At 42.4% G+C, this 21,961-nt stretch overlaps 1 protein-coding gene across 1 annotated transcript; it reads right to left on the reverse strand.

Moving 5' to 3' along the window:
- Nucleotides 1-114: 114 nt before the first annotated feature.
- On the reverse strand, nucleotides 115-18,212 carry LOC145396033 (sulfotransferase 1B1-like). The gene is made up of 6 exons (XM_080269497.1): nucleotides 18,037-18,212; nucleotides 8,216-8,359; nucleotides 4,744-4,885; nucleotides 2,446-2,572; nucleotides 1,901-2,179; nucleotides 115-206 (listed from the first exon to the last, which is right to left on the reverse strand). Exons 1-6 carry the CDS (start codon nucleotides 18,210-18,212, stop codon nucleotides 115-117), a joined length of 960 nt encoding a protein of 319 aa, XP_080125623.1.
- Between the last annotated feature and the right edge of the window lie 3,749 nt (nucleotides 18,213-21,961).

The raw sequence follows: 21,961 nt of genomic DNA on the forward strand, positions 1-21,961 counted from the left end.
CAGTAATATCACAGATCATTGTCTTTGGTATAAATTTTTCATCCTAATACCAACTCAAGACTGGCTATGAAGTGTCAGGAGTGGATGTAAAAGCATAAAGTAACAATCTCATACTCAGATTATGCTCAAGAAAATTTGTGAGTATGGTACCTGGAACTTGGCCTTCATTTGGGGAGTGAAGCGATTGACCCAGTCCCCAGTGGCACCTGTAGGGAGAGAAGAACACAGGATGAACACTGAGAACACTGCCACTGAGAACATACAATACTCAGTGTAATTTCACCTGATGGAACTGGGCCACTACTACAACTTGAAAATTAAATCGCGGTTGCGTGAATTTATATGAAATTTAGTAATGAGGTGGACATGAGCCTCCTTCATTAATAGTTAAATTGACCTTCCAATCTGCCTTCACTTGGCCATCAACTGAGCTGCAAAGGGTTATGGATCTTTGTCAGGTAAAACATGCTATTTCACCTTTATCTGTGGGCTCACCTTAATCTCACCCAGCTTATATCTACCTATTTCTAGTAAAGGATGGTCCATATATTACACAATGACCCGTATTCTTGTTAGTTAAGGAAGGTCCCTAACGCCTTTTCCTAAGTGGTTTGTTTATTATACCTTACTGTACTCTTCAGTGTTATATAAATACTTCTACCATCACCATACTCTGCAAAAATGACGTACAAAAGAATATTAACCAGACATAACCCAAAATAAATCACTTAGGAAGAGGTGTTAGGGAGCTTCCTTACGCAGTGACAATATAGGTCCATGTGTTGCTGGGACGGCTGAGTCAGCGTAAAGTTTCTACTTCCCATAAATCTTTTCTGTTTATCCATAAATAGCCAGACGCCTTAATCCCGTAAGGGGTACCCACAAACAAATAGCCTCCATGTCATCCAGTCCTCTGGAATTTCGCTTACCTCCCCCCAGCTCACATCCTCCTGTCTTATATACCTCTCCACAACATCCCTCCTTTTCATCCTCGGTCTCCCCCTCGCTCTCCCCCATTTCTACATATTTACTACTTCCTATAAATCTTTACATCCTTAATACTGTCCACTATTTTGCTTTCACTGACTGCATGGTTGATTAGTAGTCTCATGATGAACCAAAATTTCTGCTTTCCCCATACCAGCAGACTGAGCCAGGACCACACGATACAAGGGTGCAATATACCATCCATCTTGTGTATCGTTGTATGCCCAGCTTAGCATACTGTAACCTGGTCATTCAACCTGACATGCTTAACCTATTTTGTCTCACTGGCTTGCATCCATTAATGAGGTGAGTGAAGATGATGATGATGTGACGAAAATGATGATGAACTCTACGACGAAGACAATGATGATGATGATGATGATGATATTGATGACGTAACGACAAAGATGATGAACAAGACGAAGACAGGGATGATGATGATGATGATGTAACGACAATGATGATGAACACTAAGATGAAGACAGGGATGATGATGATGATGATGACAATGATGATGATGATGATGATGATGATATTGATGACGTAACGACAAAGATGATGAACAAGATGAAGGCAGGGATGATGATGATGATGATGATGATGATGATGATGTAACGACAATGATGATGAACACTAAGATGAAGACAGGGATGATGATGATGATGATGATGACAATAATGATGATGAAAAAGGATGACGACAACGACGACAGACGAAGATGTTTTTGGAACTGAAGGAAATAATAATGATAATGATGCCAAACGTGACAATGACAATGGACGATGATGATGATTATGATGGTAATGAAGACAATAACAATTATAATGATGACAAAGATTTGATGACTGACGATGATAAATAAAAAGAGGATGATTAAGATTATGATGACAACAACGACGCTAATTAAACTCACCCTTCCTCACATACTCAGCCTCTCCCGGCACCAGTTCAGGATATTCCGGGATGAGACTGATGTTAGTGGCAGGTCTGGCCTTCATGTTGGCAAAGCTGGAATGCTGGGCCACCTGCAACAGCTCGTCTTCCGTCAGGCCTGTGGCGAGGAAGTGGTCCAGGCGCTGAAGTTCCCTCAGCAGATCCTTGTTCATGTCTTCGTAGTATAGCCAGAGGAGGTTTGGGTGGGTGCGTTTTGCCCATGCCTCGCTTAAGTGACTCCAGTATGGCCCTTGCAGAACTGTAGAGAAGAAGAGGAAGGAGAAGAAGTAGAAAGAAAGAAAAAAGGGTAAAGAAGATGAAGGCGTGGGAGAAGAATAAAGAGAGGCAGGGGGACGAGAAGAAGAAAATGAAGAAGAAGGATTACTGCAAACTATACCTTTCAACCGCATTAAAATCAACATCAACAATCAGTTTATTAATTTCTGCAAAGTCCCATTCCTCAGTCTCTCTCTCTCTCTCTCTCTCTCTCTCTCTCTCTCTCTCTCTCTCTCTCTCTCTTTTTACCTAAATCTCGGCACCACAAATCCAGGAACTCTTCCAGGTCGCCTTTGAAATTCACTTGCTTGAAGAGTCTTTGAAGGTGGTAGTAAGACACACACACGTCACCCGGATGTCTAGCCACGTATATCACCTGCGAATGAAAATGTAAACCATCATCATCATCATCATTATCATCATCATCATCATCTTCATCTCCATGATTCAGATTTCAAAAGTAAAATTAGACTGCCTAAGTCTGTATTTGTCGACTACGGTAGAAAGCAAAGTAGATCAAGACTAACAGTGACAGAGAGAGAGAGAGAGAGAGAGAGAGAGAGAGAGAGAGAGAGCAAAATAGATTAAAACTAATTACCTAATCTTATTGTGGAGCCACAACAAGGAAGCTTCGCCATAACTATTAATGTATTTTTTTAGTTATGTCTTTATGGCCATCGCCCAGTATCTGGGGCATAATGCCCAGGAGGACTGGGAAAGCAAGTCACCAGCAAGCTCAAGCACCACACATATCGGCCAATCTAGGGGGCCAAGCGGGGTAGGAGCATGAAGTAAAATGCTCGTACTGTATATCGGCTAGACATACCTCCTCCCCCCTCACAATCAGAATGGGTGCAATCCACTCACCCAGGTCAGCCGCCTGTAGCAGATCACAGAGGTTGGAGTAGGTTGTGGCTTCGAGCTGATACGACTGGGTGTGGGCGGCATATGTATGAAGAGTGATGGAAAGAAGATTCATCTAGCCAATCTTTGTACTCCACAATAGCAGGGCAAGATGGATTTTCTACTCTGCCTAAGGAGGGAAGGACTCATCGACCTCCTCCCCAGCCGAGGAGCAGGTCGACACATCCTCGGCCATGGACACAGAGGCAGAATAGTCCCACCCTCTTCTGTCTCCGACAGCAGGTGGTGTACTTCAGCCGTGGTCGTAGCCGTGTCCAACTCCAGTGCCAGGTCAGTGATCTGGTTGGCAGTCTTCCAATTAAATGGAGCATCCAGCTTCAGCCACTTCCGCAGTGTCATGCAGGGGGTAGCAGGTTGCAGCTGGCTGGCCCGGCATTCTCATCGGCAAGGAACAGAGTGTACATCATGAGCCAATCACTAGAGGATGACAAGGCGAGGCAGCCCATTCTCCTCAAAGATTTGGGGAGAAGAAATCGCAAAGCCTCCTTGTCACCCCCACAAAAAACTTTCTCATCGCGATGCACATCTCCACAACGGTGCTTATCTCCCCAGGACTCACAGGATCCCTGACCTGGCGTCCCTGGGCCATGAGATGCCGCCGTGCATAGGTAGAACCCTGCATGGCCATGCCTCCTTGTCCAGTAACATTCCGAGCCTCAGGACCCTTGGGAGTCCCAAAGAGACAAAACTCCACCGGCTCACCATCCCTGAGGGAGCGCTGGAGATGCCATCGGTTTGGTGCAACAACTGCCTGGCGGTGCATGAAAACATGAGCGCCAGTATCCTGGCGCTTGATGAAAGCGTACCCGTCCTGATGTTGAACCAAACCACTGTTCCTAGAGACTGAGGTCTGCAATTTGCACCACTTCAGTGGGTTGTAGGCAGTAGCACATGCTTCATCCATCGTTGCTCATCCGGTCCTCGATCTCTTTCTGTTCTCTCTACTCCTCCCGGCATCAGCAATGATCCTGGTGATGGTATAGAAGGTATGTGCAATATGAACAAGCTCTGAAGACCCTAAGATAACTACTTCTGTAGCATCAACAACGGATCTGAAACAAAGGTGTCGAAGAACTCATATGTAAATTTTACTTTTGTCTCAATAACTAGCTAACCGTATGCTTAACTGTAACCATAATCCTTTCAGATCAAAAGAGGGACCAGAGCTGTATATATGGAAATGTAATTCTTAAAAGCTGTTGTGATTTTCCCTAAAACTTGTTGCAAAGAAAAAACTGGGCAGATTTGAATTCGGTACTTTCCACTAGGCTAAATGGCAAAATATGAAGCCAAAATGATTCAGGAAATATTTTTATCAAAAGATCTTCAACCAAATAGCTGTATCTCAATTAGTTTGTGAGATATTTAATTTTCAAATATGTAGTTATTAGAATAAAACTGAGTATACCACCTTTAAAAATAGTTCAACGTCATTTATATTTGGCATAAGGACTTGGGTTACCTTAGAGTTCCTTCATGTGTAATGTCATCAAGAGTGAAGAGAAAAGTGCAAAGAAAAATAATACTGGTGAAAACAAGAAGCTTCATCATATAAATAGCGAAGCTTAAGGTTATGCCGCCATAGAGAGAGAGAGAGAGAGAGAGAGAGAGTACGTCACCCACCTTACAGCTCTCAAGAATGGATGGCGGGAGAAGTGAGAAGGGCAGATGGGTTTTGATTATTCTAGGAGAAGCAATGGACTCAGCATGGGCCAAAAATACCCCATTGGTGCCCGGGTCCACGTCTGGATGTTGCTTTAAAAAACTGTCAACCAGAAAACTGGGCCGGGGAAAATCTGGATGGGAAAGTGAGTCATATCTGAAAAAAAGGATCGTTGTCAGTTTCTCTCTCTCTCTCTCTCTCTCTCTCTCTCTCTCTCTCTCTCTCTCTCTCTCCTCTCCATCCTTTACACACCACTTTTTCATGACTAGCGCCATATTCTAGTGTTAATCCTAGCTCAGTGACAAAAAATTACTGTTCTGTATCTCTACATCCTTTACATAGCACTTCCTCATGACAAGCACCATATCGTAATCTTGATCTATTGTTACACCCCCACAGCCAAGATGGAGAAATGGCAAGTTTAGGCGAAATTAGCGTTAGAAGAGTATAATATCTATACCCTGTTTAACCTGGCGCAAAATTACCCCCTCCAACTACAATGTGGAGTTGTAACAGAATATGAACACTAGAATATGGTGTTAGTTACGAGGAAGTGACGTGGAAAGAATGCAGCACCGTGGCATTTATATTATTCTATCATTGAACAACTGGATATAAGCTGAAAAAGGACGAAAATATACACATATACTCCCTTCACCTTAACTTGGCCCAAATGTCCGTCCTTTCGCAGCTTATTTCTCGTAGTTCAGGGACAGAAAAAGGGCAATGCTACGTCTTTTACACGGCACTTCTTCGTGATCAGCATCCTATTCTAGTATTTACCCACTGTTACAACTCAGCATTCAGGACGGAAACACGGCAATTTTAGGCCAGGTTGTGGAAAAGGATGTAGAGCCAAAGTATTGACTTGTTTTCCAGTAAAACAATGAAGACTGTATTTAACCCCTCCAGTTCCAAACGTCTATGCCAAACTGTGGTAGTAGTAGTAGTAGTAGTAGTAGTAGTAGTAGTAGTGGTGGTGGTGGTAGTACTAGTAGTGTGAGGGTTAGTGTTAACCTTCACATTACAACTCCAAATGGTGAACTGTATTAGGAAGGTTGGTTTTGATCTTCACAATGTAGTTCCCCAACGGATGGAGGTGATTTTTTGAAAAAGTAGTAGTAGTAGTAGTAGTAGTAGCAGCAGCAGCAGTATTAGTAGCAGTAGTTGTAGCTGTACTAGTAGTAGTCCTGCTCTTTTCGTTCACCATTCTCCTTTCGGGGATAGGGAGAGATTTGAGGGACAAAATTTTGTATAAACAGGCAGGGGAGTGACCTGTCCATTTCAGTGTCACCGTGGGAAGGCGTCCCTCATACTTACTCAATGGAGGACAAAGGAGACTAAGCAACAGTTCTAATTTACTATGATGTTGACGTGTTAGTTGATAGGCAAAAGAAATCGCTAAGGGAGAGGCGTTACGTAGTCCTGATCAACAAGAATATGACATGAATCAATGAAAAATCAAAAGACGTAAGAGTACAGACAAACAATAAGCGGTGCCAATGCACAGCAAACCCGTCCTGGGCAGTCATTTTAGTGCTGGCGTATAAACACAGCAGGAAATCTAGTCAAAGATGACACATATCAAGTTTGGAGTAAATCTGGTGAAAATTGACGATTTTATGCCCATTTGAAATGTTCGGCCCGACCCACCTGACGTTGCCCCCCCTACCGCTAACTGGGGGTTGACCCCAAATTCATTGTCCGTTTGGGTGAAGCACAGATACATACTCGTTTGATGTCTCTTTGTATAGTACAATGACAATGCAAAACAGCATTTGTGAGAATTGGAGTATTTGGTACATTATTTTAAATATACTTCAGTAATTAAATTGAAACCAACCAATCACGGGGCAGGAGTGCGCAGGTGCCACATTCACGAAAGTGGATCATCAGCTGGAAGAAAATTGACTATAGTGCCATACCCTGTTTGACTGACCTGTGCAGCTGAGATGTATGAGGCGAGTAGGGTGTGTCTGAATCGCGGCTGCTGATTGGCTGCCGATGATGCAAATGTACACCTCTTCTTATTTTAACACCTGTATAGTTATAGTTTTATATTGTCTTCTCAATACAAGCAGCCAGATTAAATATGGAATAATTTCCAAAGAGGAAAAGGTCAATATCAGCTTTAAAAGTTTACTGTTATCAAAGAAAATTATGCTTGATTATAAAGTGTTTGAAAACGATGAGTGAGGTTGGAGGCAAATTATCCACCCATTGCGCACACCCACGTCCATATGTTGCACTACATCCACCCACGGTGTACACCTACGTCCACAAGTCACTATAATATCCACCCACGGTGTACACCTACGTCCACATGTTGCACTACATCCACCCACGGTGTACACCTACGTCCACATGTTGCACTACATCCACCCACGGTGTACACCTACGTCCACATGTTGCACTATAATATCCACCCATGGTGTACATCTGCGTCCGTAATCCATGCCTGCATTTACTTCAGTGACATCATCGGCGGCCAGTCAGCAGCCGCGAAACAAACACACCCTACTTGCCCCATCCATCTCAGCTGCACAGGTCAATCAAATAGACTAAGAGTACTACTACTACTACTACAACTATTACCATCACTACTACTACTACTACTACCACCGCTACTACTACTACAAATACTACTACTACTACTACTACTACTTCTGCTACTACTACCATCACCACCACCACCACCACCACTACTACTACTACTACTACTACTACAACTGCTCCCATGTTACTACTACTACTACTACTACTACTACTACCACCACCACCACCACCACCACCACCATTACTACTACTATTACTACTACCACCACCACCATCACAACCACTACTACTACTACTCTTAGTCTATTTGATTGACCCGTGCAGCTGAGATGTGTGGGGCAAGTAGGGTGTGTTTGATTTGCGGCTGCTGATTGGCCGCCGATGATGTCACTGAAGTAAATGCAGGCATGTACTGTAGTACAACATGCGGACGGACGTGTACTACGTGGGTGGATATTATACTGCAACATGCGGACGTAGGTGTACACCGTGGGTGGATTCAGTGCAACGTGCGGACGTGGGTGTACACCGTGGGTGGATAATTAACTTCCAAAGTCATTCATCGTTTTCTAAAATTTTATAATCAACTTTTATTTTCTTTGATAACAGTAAACTTTTAAAGCTAATTTTGACCTCTGTAGCTTCGGAAATTATTCCATATTTCAACTGGCTGCTTATACTGTAGGCAAATGAAAAATACATATATATATGTGCTAAAATAAGAAAAGCTGTACATTTAAATCATCGGCGGCCAACCAGCAGCCGCGAATCAAACACACCCTACTCACCCCACACATCTCAGCTGCACAGGTCAGTCAAGGTTATACAACTACTGCCACTACCAGTGAAGCAGAATCAAGTGATGTTGGTACCTACTCAAGGAAGGGGGATCTCTCTCTGAGTTGCGTATCAATGGCTGTGGTGAAGTCAAGGTCATGCGTCATACACCACACCATCTCCTGCGTCCACGTCGTGCCGCTGCGGGGAAACGTCATCACCACTACGTCATCTGGCCGAAACCTGGGCAAGAAAAATGAAAATCGTAGGAAAAATTCGTCCTGTAAAACATAAAAAAATGAGCTAACTGGCGATAAGAGTTTCCTGTCGCAAAATTTGCAAACTAAGGAAGAGAACGATGAGAAGACTGTTTTACGCATACAAGTCCGAGATATTCCTTAACCCAGCCTAACGGACTGGTGAACTGAAGCACACGTACTGTACCTTCCCCTCCACGAAATTAGGAGAGACAGAGCACAACTAGACTCCGAGAGTGTAGCACAGCCCTCTTCCAATAAAGTACCCAGTCGTCGTTGGAGTCTTTTTAATAACCTGAATTCTTGATGGGGTATCTTTAGTCCTACGTCTTACATGAGGATTTTTTTTTCTCTCTTGGACCTCCCAGAAATGGCAGGTACAAGATAAAGAAGAAGAAGAAAGAGAGAGAGAGATAGATAGATAGATAGATAGAGAGAGAGAGAGAGAGAGAGAGAGAGAGAGAGAGTGAGAGCAAGGGTGGGAGGGAAGGAGGGAGGGAAGGAGAGAAAAGCTCCAACATTTGAAGAACCACGTTAAAACTCAACTGCATATTTACTGTAAAGACATAACAGGGCTCTCACTTTTAAGGTAATTACCTTTGCTTGGGTAATTATGACTCATCTAAGGAAATCTGAGGTAATGGAATTTTTTAGGTAATTCTGAGGTATTTCAGGGCATTATGGTGGTAAAATCTAAGGTAATTTTGATAATTTTAAAGTACATCATGCATTCAATATCATTATATTAAAAAAAAAAAATCTGGTATAATGGCCACGAACAACGGCAATATACACGGTTACATCACATGGTGGCCGGGCCTGGCAGGCCATACTCCATACGGTACACTACTACGTCGAACGAGACCGGCTGCTTATCTCTGCTGTCTCGTCCACTCGCACTACACTGTCCACACAGCCAGCCAGTGCGGTGAGTGCTCCGATTTCCAAGCCCAGATTCGCAGGCTTTCCAGTAGCAGTGTTATGGTGTGCTAATCGTCAGTGTACTGTCTTTCCTCCGGCATTTTATGAAGTCTTAACCCGCGGTTAAGGGGTTGGAAACTGCAGTGAGTAGCCTAATGGTAGTGTACTGATCATGATATAATTCTGAATTCAACAGCGGAATAATTTTGGGTAAATATATACTTTTAGCCAAGCCTTTAGTACTTTTTCTTCTGAATAGTTTAGACTATTCTAAGACATATTTTACGGACGAGAACACTTTCGTATTTTGCCACAGTAATTAAGGTAAAAATCGTCAAAACACATAAACCTAGTCTACGAATATCAATAAATATCCGAACCTAACCTTACCAACCTAACTTAACCTAACCAAGTCAAGTGAAAGTACATAGTCAAGTGAAAGCACCTAACCCTGACATTCTTAAACGTACTATTCTCTGCCATAACCGAAATGCTCAATGCTCAGCTTCTGTTGACTGATGTTAATGGAAAACAACGATTACCCAGTCTTTCTAAGGTAACAGAATATGCATTAATCTTGCCACACTCAAATGCTTCAGCAGAGAGACTTTTCACTTAAGACGTAGTTAGACTGACCTGAGAAATGCACTTAAAGGTACAAGCCTGGTTAGCATACTGCACACTAAATATGGACTAAAAAAAAGAATTGGTGTATCCAGTGCTCACTTGCAGCTGGATAACCATCTTCACCCTGCTCTAAAGAATGTAGTAAGTAATGCAGCTGATGATGAATGTAGGAAAACTGTTGGAAAAATTTTATTGATTATTTTTCTCTTTGAAATATTTTTTTGTTGTTAAAAAAAAATATATATATGTTTTATTTAGCTCAGAACTTGAGTGCATTATCAACTAGAAAGCACTCTGAGAGTGCATACATCCGCCAATGTCACTGCCGGATCCGTGGGGGTATTGTGTGGAACACATAGGATCCAGATCCTCCCCCAAATTTAATTAATTTTTCCATGACCCATGGCCCACTCTTGAACAAAATTTTATTGAAATTCATTGAGAACTTTTGGAGATATAGTGCGGGATATTCCGGATCCAGATCCGGATCCGCCCCCAAATCTAATCAATTCTTTCTTGGCCCATGGCCTACCCTTCCACAAAATTTCGTTGAAATTCATAGAGAACTTTTGGAGATATCATGTGGACAAAGAGACAAACATTGGTGAATACAAAACTTCCTCCAACTTCGTTGTCAGCGATAATATTCAGATACAAATTTCTTGTGTTTATAAAGATATTTTCTCCTGTTCTCGTTATTTTGACTTGTTCGTGCGCGCACGCACACACACACACACACACACACACACACACACACACACACACACATATATATATATATATATATATATATATATATATATATATATATATATATATATTGTTACATAGCCTATGATTTCATCATCCTTTGTGTAATTTTAACGCACAGTTGCTGCATGTTTGATCACGAGCGTGTTCTGCCTCAGTCCCCCCCTTCTACCGTTATAGTAGAGTAAGTCGACATCTCTGTTATACTTTGCGGGATTGTCATCTCTTTGTCCCCATGGCTTCATTTGCGCGTCCTCATTACAAGTTGTATCAAGCTCTCCTGGCCCCTATATAATGAGCTCAGTCTCTGCATCATTGCCACTTAGATCTGCTCCTCATTTTGTTCACATCTCTGTCCTCCCTGTACAGATATTATTATTGTGAGTGCTCAAGAAATCTCCAACCATCTAGCAGCTGTGTGTAATTTGAGTATAACTGTTGTTGCATTTTTTCTTGTACTGTATAGCATAAGTTTAATTTGTAGGCCTAGTGAAGTTTTTGTAATTCGTGTGGGGTTCTTTATGTCAGTCATTTTTGATGATAGTTTGTATCTGTAATTATTTATCTGGCATTCACTGAGTATTATCTGGTATCTCATTTTATCAGGGCTGACTTAGATAAATTTACTCTTGCTAATTTCGTGTTAATAGAGGCTATTGCAGTTAACCATATATTTAACCTGTTTATTTGCCATTACATTATCCTTATGAGTCCTGAATGTTTTGTTGTTAGTTTAAGCATTAAACTTTAACTTGTAATTTTACCTAACTCTTTTGTTTTGAACCTGGAACTTTACGGGACTGTAGTGACTCTTCGTATTCTCACTTAAAGTGTACATTATCTTTCTCTGTTCCGTAACATAAATTTGGCGACCTCATATCAGGATATTCAGGATATTATCATAAGGATATTGTTTGATATTTTGTGACTGTGATATATTCATGATGGCTACTATTTCTACACTTGATGAAGCCAAAGATTTTTTGTCAAATGTGCAGTGTGTGATATAGAAAACAGAACAAAGAATGAACTTAAGCTTGTTGCTCAACAATTGGGAATTGTTGTTCGCTCTCATCATTCTAAAGATCAGATTGTTGACATGATTAATGAAAGCTTGTTTAATGTAACTCCTCCAAATGAGCAAACGCAGATTGAATTAGCTAAGTTACAGCTAGCCCTGCAGGAGGCTCGTGTGAAGGAAGCTGAATTTCAAGCACGTGCTAAGGAGGCTGAGTCTCAGGCTAAGGAGGCGGAATCTCAGGCTCGTATTGAAGAGGCACAGGTACAGGCTCAGGCACAAATTGAACTTGCCAGGATTCAGGCAGACCATGAGTATCGCATGAAACAAGGTGGAACTGGATCATCTAGCTCTGATGATTTTGATGTGGCTAAAAATGTTAAACTTGTCCCTCCTTTTAATGAATCTGATTTAACAAAGTATTTTCAGTTGTTTGAGAGGGTAGCTACAGGTTTTAATTGGCCTAAGGAGTATTGGCCAGTACTCCTTCAAACTGTTCTCACCGATAAGCTCAAGTAACTTATGCATCTTTGCCTCAGGATCAGTCTGATAATTATGATGTAGTTAAGAGCTTGATTCTTAAGGCCTATGAGCTTGTTCCTGAAGCTTATAGAGTAAAATTTAGGACAACATACAAGCAAGATAAGCAATCCCATGTTGAGTATGCAAAAATCAAAGAAGATTTGTTAGAGCAGTGGTTAAATTCTAAGAATGTGGATTCTGATTTTGACAAATTTAAGCAGATGATTTTGCTGGAGGACTTCAAAAGGTGTATTAGTAAAGATGTAAGCCTATATCTTGATGAGAAAAAGAATAGATAATTTGTCTGATGCTGCAGTTTTAGCTGATGAGTATGTTCTCACTCACAAGAGATATTCTAGAGAAAAAGGGAAAGCTGAGAGTAAGTACGTTGCCTCTACTCAGAGTACAGGTAACAGGAAAGAGAATAAAGATGATGTTTCTCCAGGAAGTAAATACCAGCTTCACCTCTAGATTTCAGAAAAGTAAATGTACTTATTGTAGTAAGCTTGGTCATACTACGGAGAGATGTTTCAGGAGACAGCGTGATGTGAACAAAAAGGAGTCTTTAAATATTCAGTCAATTGGTCTAGTGTCCACTCTTGAGAGTTCCCAGAATTCTTTAACTGAGTTAACTGAACCTGCTTTGAGGGGTAACTTAAATTCTCATGATGGAGCTCCTCTTGAGCAGTAACGTGGGTGACACTCTCAAGAGTTCATGTGCTAATTTCCTGTCTGATGGTTTTGTCAGTCCTATGGACAGTAATGACAGGAAATCAGTTAAAATATATCGTGATACAGGTGCTTGCCAATCCCTTATGCTGACCAGTGTTCTAGGCTCTAATGTTAATTCCTCTGATGAAACTGTAATCTTACAAGGTGTAGGGAATAATTACTTCTCTGTTCCTCTGTGCAGAGTGAATTTAGAGTCTGGTTTTGTTAATGGTTCTGTTATGGTTGGGTTGGTTGAGACACTCCCAATGTCAGGTGTAACTTTCTTACTTGGAAATGATATTGGTGGAAGTCAAGTGTGTCCAGCTCCTCAGTTGTCTAGTGAGCCAGTGGCTGCGACCTAGGATTGTGATGTCCCTGATGTGTTCCCTGCATGTGCTGTCACTAGGGCTAAGTCTAAAGTTACCGGTGATTTAGAGGATGATGATGATGTTATCCTAGCTGACACTTTTCTTGCTAATTTGGACCACTCACCAGATGAGGCAGTACCCCGTAGTGTTGATAATTTGTCTCGTCAAGAGTTGGTTGAGTTGCAGGTTGCTGACCCTGAGTTGAAAGGTCTAGCTAACTCTGCTTACAGTGAAGAAGAGTCAGCCGGTGCTTCTACTTGTTATTATGTAAAGTCAGGAGTACTTATGAGGAAGTGGAGACCCCCAACAGCATCAGCCGACTGTGAATGGGAGGTTGTACATCAAGTTGTCATCCCTCGTGTTTGTAGGCAGGATATCATTAGAGTGGCTCATGATTCCAGTTTGGCAGGACACCTTGGAGTGAGGAAGACTGTGGCACGCATTTTGAAACACTTCTACTGGCCAGGTATCTTCAGGGATGTTTCCTGGTATTGTAAGTCTTGTCACACCTGTCAAGTTGTGGGGAAGTGTAATCAGACCGAAAAGGTTGCACCTCTAGTTCCCATTCCTCCTTTTGAGGCGCCTTTCACCCGTGTGTTGGTGGATATTGTGGGCCCTCTTCCTAAGACTTCTTCAGGATTTTCTTATGTGTTGACCATGATTGATATGGCTACTCGTTATCCTGAAGCCATTCCACTTAGAAACATCTCAGCAAAGAACGTGGTTAAGGAAATGCTAGGGTTCTTCACAAAGTTTGGTCTGCCCAAGGAGGTACAGTCAGACCGGGGAAGTAATTTCATGTCGAATGTTTTCAAGCAGTCTCTGAAAGAGTTGGGCATCACCCAGATCACGTCTTCAGCTTACCATCCCCAGACCCAAGGAGCGTTGGAGAGATATCATCAAACACTCAAATCGATGCTCAAGAAATACTGTTTGGAACATCAGAAAGACTGGGATAAAGGTCTTCCGTTCGTTGTGTTTGCCGCAAGAGAATCTCCAAATGAATCACTGGGCTTCTCACCTTTTGAACTACTGTTTGGCCATGAAGTAAGAGGACCCCTTAAGCTACTCAAGGAATGCTGGCTGTCGGAGGAAGATGACGTCAACCTGCTGGAGTATGTGATGAATTTCAAAGAACGGCTGTCCACTGCTTTACAGCTGGCGAGAGAGAATTTAGGAGCTGCTCAGGAGAAGATGAAGACTTGGTATGATAAGAAGTCCAGGTTACGCCACTTTCAGCCAGGAGATCAGGTTTTGATTCTGCTACCAGTTCATGGGCAACCTCTTCAAGCCAAGTTTAGTGGCCCTTATTTCGTGGAGAAGAAACTCAGTGATGTCAACTATGTCATCGCCACACCAGATCGTAGAAAGAGCAAGCAACTTTGTCACATCAACATGCTAAAATTATATCACAGGCGGGACGAAAATAATCCAGTCTGCACTGTAGCTGTTCCACCTGAGTCTGCAAGTGAAGCTCTCCCATGCAGTATGAGCCTGAGTGATAGTTTGGGGAAGAATCCTGATATCATGAATGATCTCCAGACTAAGCTTTCTCATCTACCTCCCAAGGAAAGGCAGGAGTTTTCAGCATTACTGCAGGAGTACCCAAAGTGTTCCGTGCCACTCCAGGAAGAACCACTGTGTTGATGCATGATGTCGATGTTGGAGACGCAAAGCCAATTAAATTGCCTCCTTACCGTGTGAACCCAGTGAAAGTTCCTCTCATCCAGAAGGAGCTTGGCTACCTGTTGGACCACAAGATGATTGAGCCCTGTCAGAGCGAGTGGAGTTCTCCTGTCACTCTAGTCCCTAAGCCAGGTGGGTCACAGAGGTTTTGCATCGACTACAGACGTGTTAATCAGATAACTAAAACAGACACTTACCCTCTCCCTCGTGTGGAAGATTGCATAGACAAGATCGGAAAGGCTAGGTACATAAGTAAGTTTGATTTGTTAAAGGGATACTGGCAAGTACCTATGACTGAACGTGCTAGGGAGATCTCATGTTTTGTAATATTAGGAAAGACCTTTGCATGGTCTGTAATGCCATATACAGATTGTTTTAGAGTAATAAGAAATTTCCTTTGTAAATTTCTTTTTTCTTTGTGGGGAGGTGTTACATAGCCTATGATTTCATCATCCTTTGTGTAATTTTAACGCACAGTTGCTGCATGTTTGATCACGAGCGTGTTCTGCCTCAGTCCCCCCCTTCTACCGTTATAGTAGAGTAAGTCGACATCTCTGTTATACTTTGCGGGATTGTCATCTCTTTGTCCCCATGGCTTCATTTGCGCGTCCTCATTACAAGTTGTATCAAGCTCTCCTGGCCCCTATATAATGAGCTCAGTCTCTGCATCATTGCCACTTAGATCTGCTCCTCATTTTGTTCACATCTCTGTCCTCCCCTGTACAGATATTATTGTGAGTGCTCAAGAAATCTCCAACCATCTAGCAGCTGTGTGTAATTTGAGTATAACTGTTGTTGCATTTTTTCTTGTACTGTATAGCATAAGTTTAATTTGTAGGCCTAGTGAAGTTTTTGTAATTCGTGTGGGGTTCTTTATGTCAGTCATTTTTGATAATAGTTTGTATCTGTAATTATTTATCTGGCATTCACTGAGTATTATCTGGTATCTCATTTTATCAGGGCTGACTTAGATAAATTTACTCTTGCTAATTTCGTGTTAATAGAGGCTATTGCAGTTAACCATATATTTAACCTGTTTATTTGCCATTACATTATCCTTATGAGTCCTGAATGTTTTGTTGTTAGTTTAAGCATTAAACTTTAACTTGTAATTTTACCTAACTCTTTTGTTTTGAACCTGGAACTTTACGGGACAGTAGTGACTCTTCGTATTCTCACTTAAAGTGTACATTATCTTTCTCTGTTCCGTAACAATATATATATATATATATATATATATATATATATATATATATATATATATAATCTCATCAGGACCGGCCTATCCCAACCGAAGCGGGGACGATACAGCCAATGTATCTCTACCAAGTGGCTTAGGCTGTCTCGTAGAGATTGTATGTAGGGTGAGAAGTGCTTGTAAGTGTATTGTAGTGTTGGAGTGGCTTTGGATGTGTGTGTAGACTGTGAACCAAATGTAATCGGCCCACGGAAGCCGACTGGGTGCAAACATACTTTATAGTACGCGACACTGGTTCAACCACGGCACCCCTGATGTCCGCCAATGCAGTACGTGGCCAGAAGAACGTTCCCAAAGTATATTACCCTGACGGGGCGCGAACCCTCGTTCTTCAATGTACAAAAAAGCACACTTTAACACTAACACAGAGGCTCCATATATATATATATATATATATATATATATATATATATATATATATATATATATATATATATATATATATAACACCTGGGGTTTTTAAGGCAATTCTATTGCATCTATGGTAATATCACGGAGGATTCATGGTAATTCTTGGTGGCTGTGGTGAGAGCCCTAGTAAAGTTAGTCATCACTAGTCATATACTCTTTAGATCTTTGATTTTTCCCCATCGTTAGAAATTCGGTATATCTTATTTACCTACACGTCACGGTGGTAGGTAGGCGGTGGCGACCATCATCCACTCACCTAATGTAGTGCTGCTTACATCCTCCTTCACCTTCATCATTCATTTTCTGTGTCTGCTCTCCTCTCTTCCTGTTACTCCCATCCTTGCTGTCACTGTTACTGCTACTCTTTCAACTTCAGGTGGCTCTAACCTGACTGACAAATGTAATGGTATCCTTTAAACCAGTAAATTGTTTACACTTCTGGGTGACAACCGTATAATACAACTATGGAGTGATGTGCTGCCCTCTATGGTGCCCTTATTAACTGGGTGGAGAGTGGTTGCTTGCCTGCGGTTACTGGGTCTGCTCAACAACCTACACGTCACTCTAAATGAGGGTAGGGTAGGGGGATAACGGATGGTGGATGTGGATTGGGGATGAACTGAAGGTGGAGTGGGGAAGATGGCAGGATCAATGATGAGGAAGATTCAGTCTGGATAATACTGCTGCCAGTGAGGTACTGTATATGAAGTAGGTCTTTTTTTTTTTTAATGCGTCCGTTCCATGAGGCCCAGCAGTCCTCCTACGTATCATACACCTCCACATGTTACCACTTTGGAGCTAACGCCCACAGTCTATACTGAATACATGGCAGAGGCACCGTCTATACTGAATACATGGCAGAGCCACCGTCTATACTGAATACATGGTAGAGCCACCGTCTATACTGAATACATGGTAGAGCCACCGTCTATACTGAATACATGGTAGAGCCACCGTCTATACTGAATACATGGTAGAGCCACCGTCTATACTGAATACATGGTAGAGCCACCGTCTATACTGAATACATTGTAGTGCTGTTGCATACAGGACTTAGTGTATTGGTTTTAGCAGGGGTGTTTTTATGACATATCGACGGGTAAGTCTGCGTTAACGAAATTCATAGCATTAGACCGTTCCCTGCACCCCCCCCCCCCTCTCTCTCTCTCTCTCTCTCTCTCTCTCTCTCTCTCTCTCTCTCTCTCTCTCTCTCTCTCTCTCTCTCTCTCTCTCTCTCTCTCTCTCTCTCTCTCTCTCTCTCTCTCTCTCTCTCTCTCTCTCTCTCTCCTTGTATGTGTGTGTAAAGATCATAGACTCACTTCTCTCCCCCAAGTCTCTCTCTCTCTCTCTCTCTCTCTCTCTCTCTCTCTCTTTCTCTCAAATCTACTCACCTGAACTGGGCATATTTATCAAGGTACAATCTGCAGTGCTGTGGCAGGAGGTACCGCCCTGGTCCAACCTCCAACAGTCCCTTATGTAAAGATCCGAATTTCGTCTGTAGTTCGTGCTGGATCTTCGGGGCCAAGGGGAAGGTCATCACGGGGCAGGAGTCTCTGTTATCAGCCATTATTTGACACTGTAAATGTAAATAAAAGTGTAAGTATGAGGGATATATTACAGGGAATAGCGCTGCACTTGAAAAATAGCTGGTGGTATCTTTTGCTTTGCAGGGACTGCTGTGTATGGCGGTGTGGGCGTGAGTGTGTGGCGGTGTGAGTAAGGAATGAAAAGAAGATGCAGGATGGTGTGGGCTTCAGCGTGTGTGAGTAGGGAATGAATAGGTGATGCAGGATGGACACTGGTAACGCTGTCAGTGGTGAGGGAGTGGGTGTGTGAGTAGGGAATGAATAGGTGATGCAGGATGGACACTGGTAACGCTGCCTGTGGTGTGGGCGTCAGTGTGAAATATGAGTAAGATGGGAATAGATGATGCAGGATAAACACTGATAACGCTGTCTGTGGTGAGGATGTGAGTGTGAGTAGGGAATGAACAAATGATGCAGGGACAAATGATGGCGGAGGCGGTGGCTGAATCGGTAGAGAGGCGGCCTGCAGTCCTTATGAACCCAGGTTCGAATCCCAACTGGGGCATGGAACAGTTTAAGGATTTGTATTTCCTAAAAGCAGGCTTTCCTGATCTAAAAATACCCCCACTAATACCAATACACCAGTCCTGTATGAGACAGCCCTAGCATGTATTCAATAAGGATGGTGGGTGTTAGCGCCCAAGTGGTGACATGCGGAGGTGTAGGAGGACTACTGGGCCTTGGGATAGGTCACTGCCCACGAGAAATAGGCCCTGAAGCCTTTGCCCACAGTCGGACACGAAAAAAAAAAAAACACTGATAACGCTGTCTTTCGTTTGAGTGTGAGTATGAGAGTGTGAGTAGGGAATGAACAGAGAATGCAAGATGGACACTGATAACGCTATCTGTGTTGTGGACGTAGGTGTGGCAGTGTGAGTATCATATGAATAGAAGATGCAGGATGGACACTGATAACACCGACTGTTGTGTGGAAATAAGTGTGAGAGTGTTAATAGGGAATGAAAGAATATGCAGGATACACACTGATAACGTTGTCTGTGGTAGGGGAGTGAGTGTGGCAGTGTGAGGAGGATATGAAGAGGATGCAGGATGGACACTGATAACGCTGACACAGCCGTCCTCGCAACACACGAGAAATCACCCTGTGGAGTGGAAGACGAGCGCTACATATGTGTCCCCCTGCATGTATTATAATGGAAATTTGGCAGGTGTGCAGCACTCGAAATTGCAGGCATTAGTTATAATTGTTGATGGAATGCAGGCTTGTTCTGTGTGTGTGTGTGTGTGTGTGTGTGTGTTTCTATCAGAATCTCTCTCTCTCTCTCTCTCTCTCTCTCTCTCTCTCTCTCTCTCTCTCTCTCGTGTTAAGTAACCACATTTTCTTGCACTGACGTTGCATATGTATTACCTAGGGCAAGAGAATTTACCTTTATAACAATATTTACCTCAGTATTAAAAATTTTGTATATCCACACACACACACACACACACACACACACACACACACACACACACTTTCAATTTAGTATCAAAACATGTTGGAAGGTAGGTCTCTTGTTAAACGGGTGGAAGTTAACACATTTTGCCCAGGATTGCACGTTATATTTCAGCTCGTAACACAGCCTACTATGTTTGAGCAGAATAGGGCAACGATCAAGGTTACGGGGCAAACACAATATGACTTGGCCCTTTGACCTTGATTTTAACCTATTGTTCTGAGAATTAGTCAGCTTCATGATGGGCTACCCCTCAACACCTCCACGAAATTTTATAATCAAGTAACAATTCTTCGCTGTCACAAGGTCGCAACTATTCTCAAGGCCGCCGTGAGAATAGTTCCGGGCCAAAGGGTGAAGTTACACTTGATGAACGAATGTAAACACGCAGAAGGGAATGTAGGTACTGAAAATTTAAGGCCAATCTGGCGAGTATAATTGAACCAGAACGAGCTTAGATGAATGTTCCAATGGGTGCCGGAACATCATCTTTTCCTTCAGTACTCCAAGGATAATAATAACGGTCTGCGCAACTACCTTCTCTTCCCATGACACTATGGTAGTATGTGAGTGATTGCAGAGGGGATTTTGTATATTTTTAGTGGCTTCGGAGATCCGTAACGCCTCTTCCTTTGGAACTTATTCTGCACTTCTTGGTATAATCTTGTAGGCAACTGGTGCAAAACCATCTTGTCATTGCTTTTTTTGTTTTTATGGAGGAAACAATCTTACAGGCTTTTTGCCTTTGGTTCCTTCTTCCTTGCGTAAAAAAGGACAGAGATGTATGTAATATACAGGTGTTGAGAAGCAGGAGTGCTAGCTAGGTGGTAGTGGAAAATTCCAGATAGTTCACACATTTTTAGTTGTTAGTTAGAGGTACCAGGTAGCCTGCCGCTGTGAATGGAGGTATTTTGTAAAGTTATGCATTAATTTTTATTTTTTTCTCTCCCTATAATGTTTTATTTGGATGGTTGTTAAATTATGTACCACTCATATTTTTTCAGTTTGTATGCTAAAGCATTTCCTGCCACATAATGTAAGAAAACTCTGGAATATTTTGGATGACCCCGACTTGGAACTGTTGCTGCTAGGAGTATCTAGAACGTCCGAGAATGTTATAAAAGGATGGGGGAGAGAATAGAGGAGTGAGTTTACTTGTGGCCTCGTGAAGTTGGTGTGGCCCTGGCACTTGTGAAATTAGTTAAGCAGATAGTGTAATCACTTGGATAACAAAGATTACGAACGTAAGAAGCCTGTGTTATTACGACGCCTGAGTTGATCTTGTGTACATGTAAAGGCTGACCCTTCGAGGAACAATTCACTGGGTGATGTCCTTCCTATAGTGAAGTATTGATGTTGGAGCCTGTGGCAGTGTGGGATGAGGACGTTACAAGTTGTCAGGAGCTGGGATAGAAAAGTGCTGTAGTGAGGCAAATCTTCGACATAGAGCCAGAAGGTGTACAGACAAGAAGGTGAAATTGGCAGGAGGTGCCGTCTCTGGGTGCAATTATGAAGTTACTGCAAGCACAAAACGAACTACAAGCACAGAGTGAAGAACAGAAAGAACGACATGAACGGCTTGAAGAGGCATTGTAGGAACAACAGGAGTTACAACTGGTCATGCAGGAACAACTAGACACATTCAGAGGGGAACTAAAGGAAGAACAGCAACAGTTGAAGGAAAAAGTATATGCTGAAGTACAGCAGCAGAAGTGTGAGGTAAGCAATAACGTGATGGAGTGCAGACAGCATATAGATGACCAGTTGAAGATAATTAGTGGGAGAATTATTGAGATTGTAGAGAAATCTTGCACTGTTGAGCCTCAGGTTAGTGTACAGGGAACATATGTAAAATATGGACAGTGTGTGGTGAATCTTGATGAATCACAAGCATCTGAAGGTAGCAATATGGGGCTGAGAGATTAGATCGTAGAAGTTTTGAGTCCAACACTAAATTATAATTCCCAGTTTTTAGTCCTGAAGCCAGTGAAGTGCATGGCTATAATGAGGGTCCTGTTAAAAAGAAACCTCAGGAATTTGATGGTAAAATTTCTTTGGAAGCTCCCGTGTGCAAGTTGAGTTTCTTGAAGATCAGAATGGTTGGGATGATAGGCAGAGGGCAATGCAGCTTGCAATTATCCTCAAGGGTGCTGCAATGGAGATTCTTGGTCTGCTGTCACTGGAGGAGAGGAACAATTATCACTCCTTAGTAGAAGTGTTAGAACAGATACAGGACCATGTGCCAGACTGAGGTTTACAGAGGGAGATTGTGG

The sequence above is a fragment of the Coenobita brevimanus genome, chromosome 34, assembly GCF_032717465.1.
Source record: "Coenobita brevimanus isolate Jiangsu-jjx chromosome 34, ASM3271746v2, whole genome shotgun sequence".
NCBI classification, from domain to species: Eukaryota; Metazoa; Arthropoda; class Malacostraca; order Decapoda; family Coenobitidae; genus Coenobita; species Coenobita brevimanus.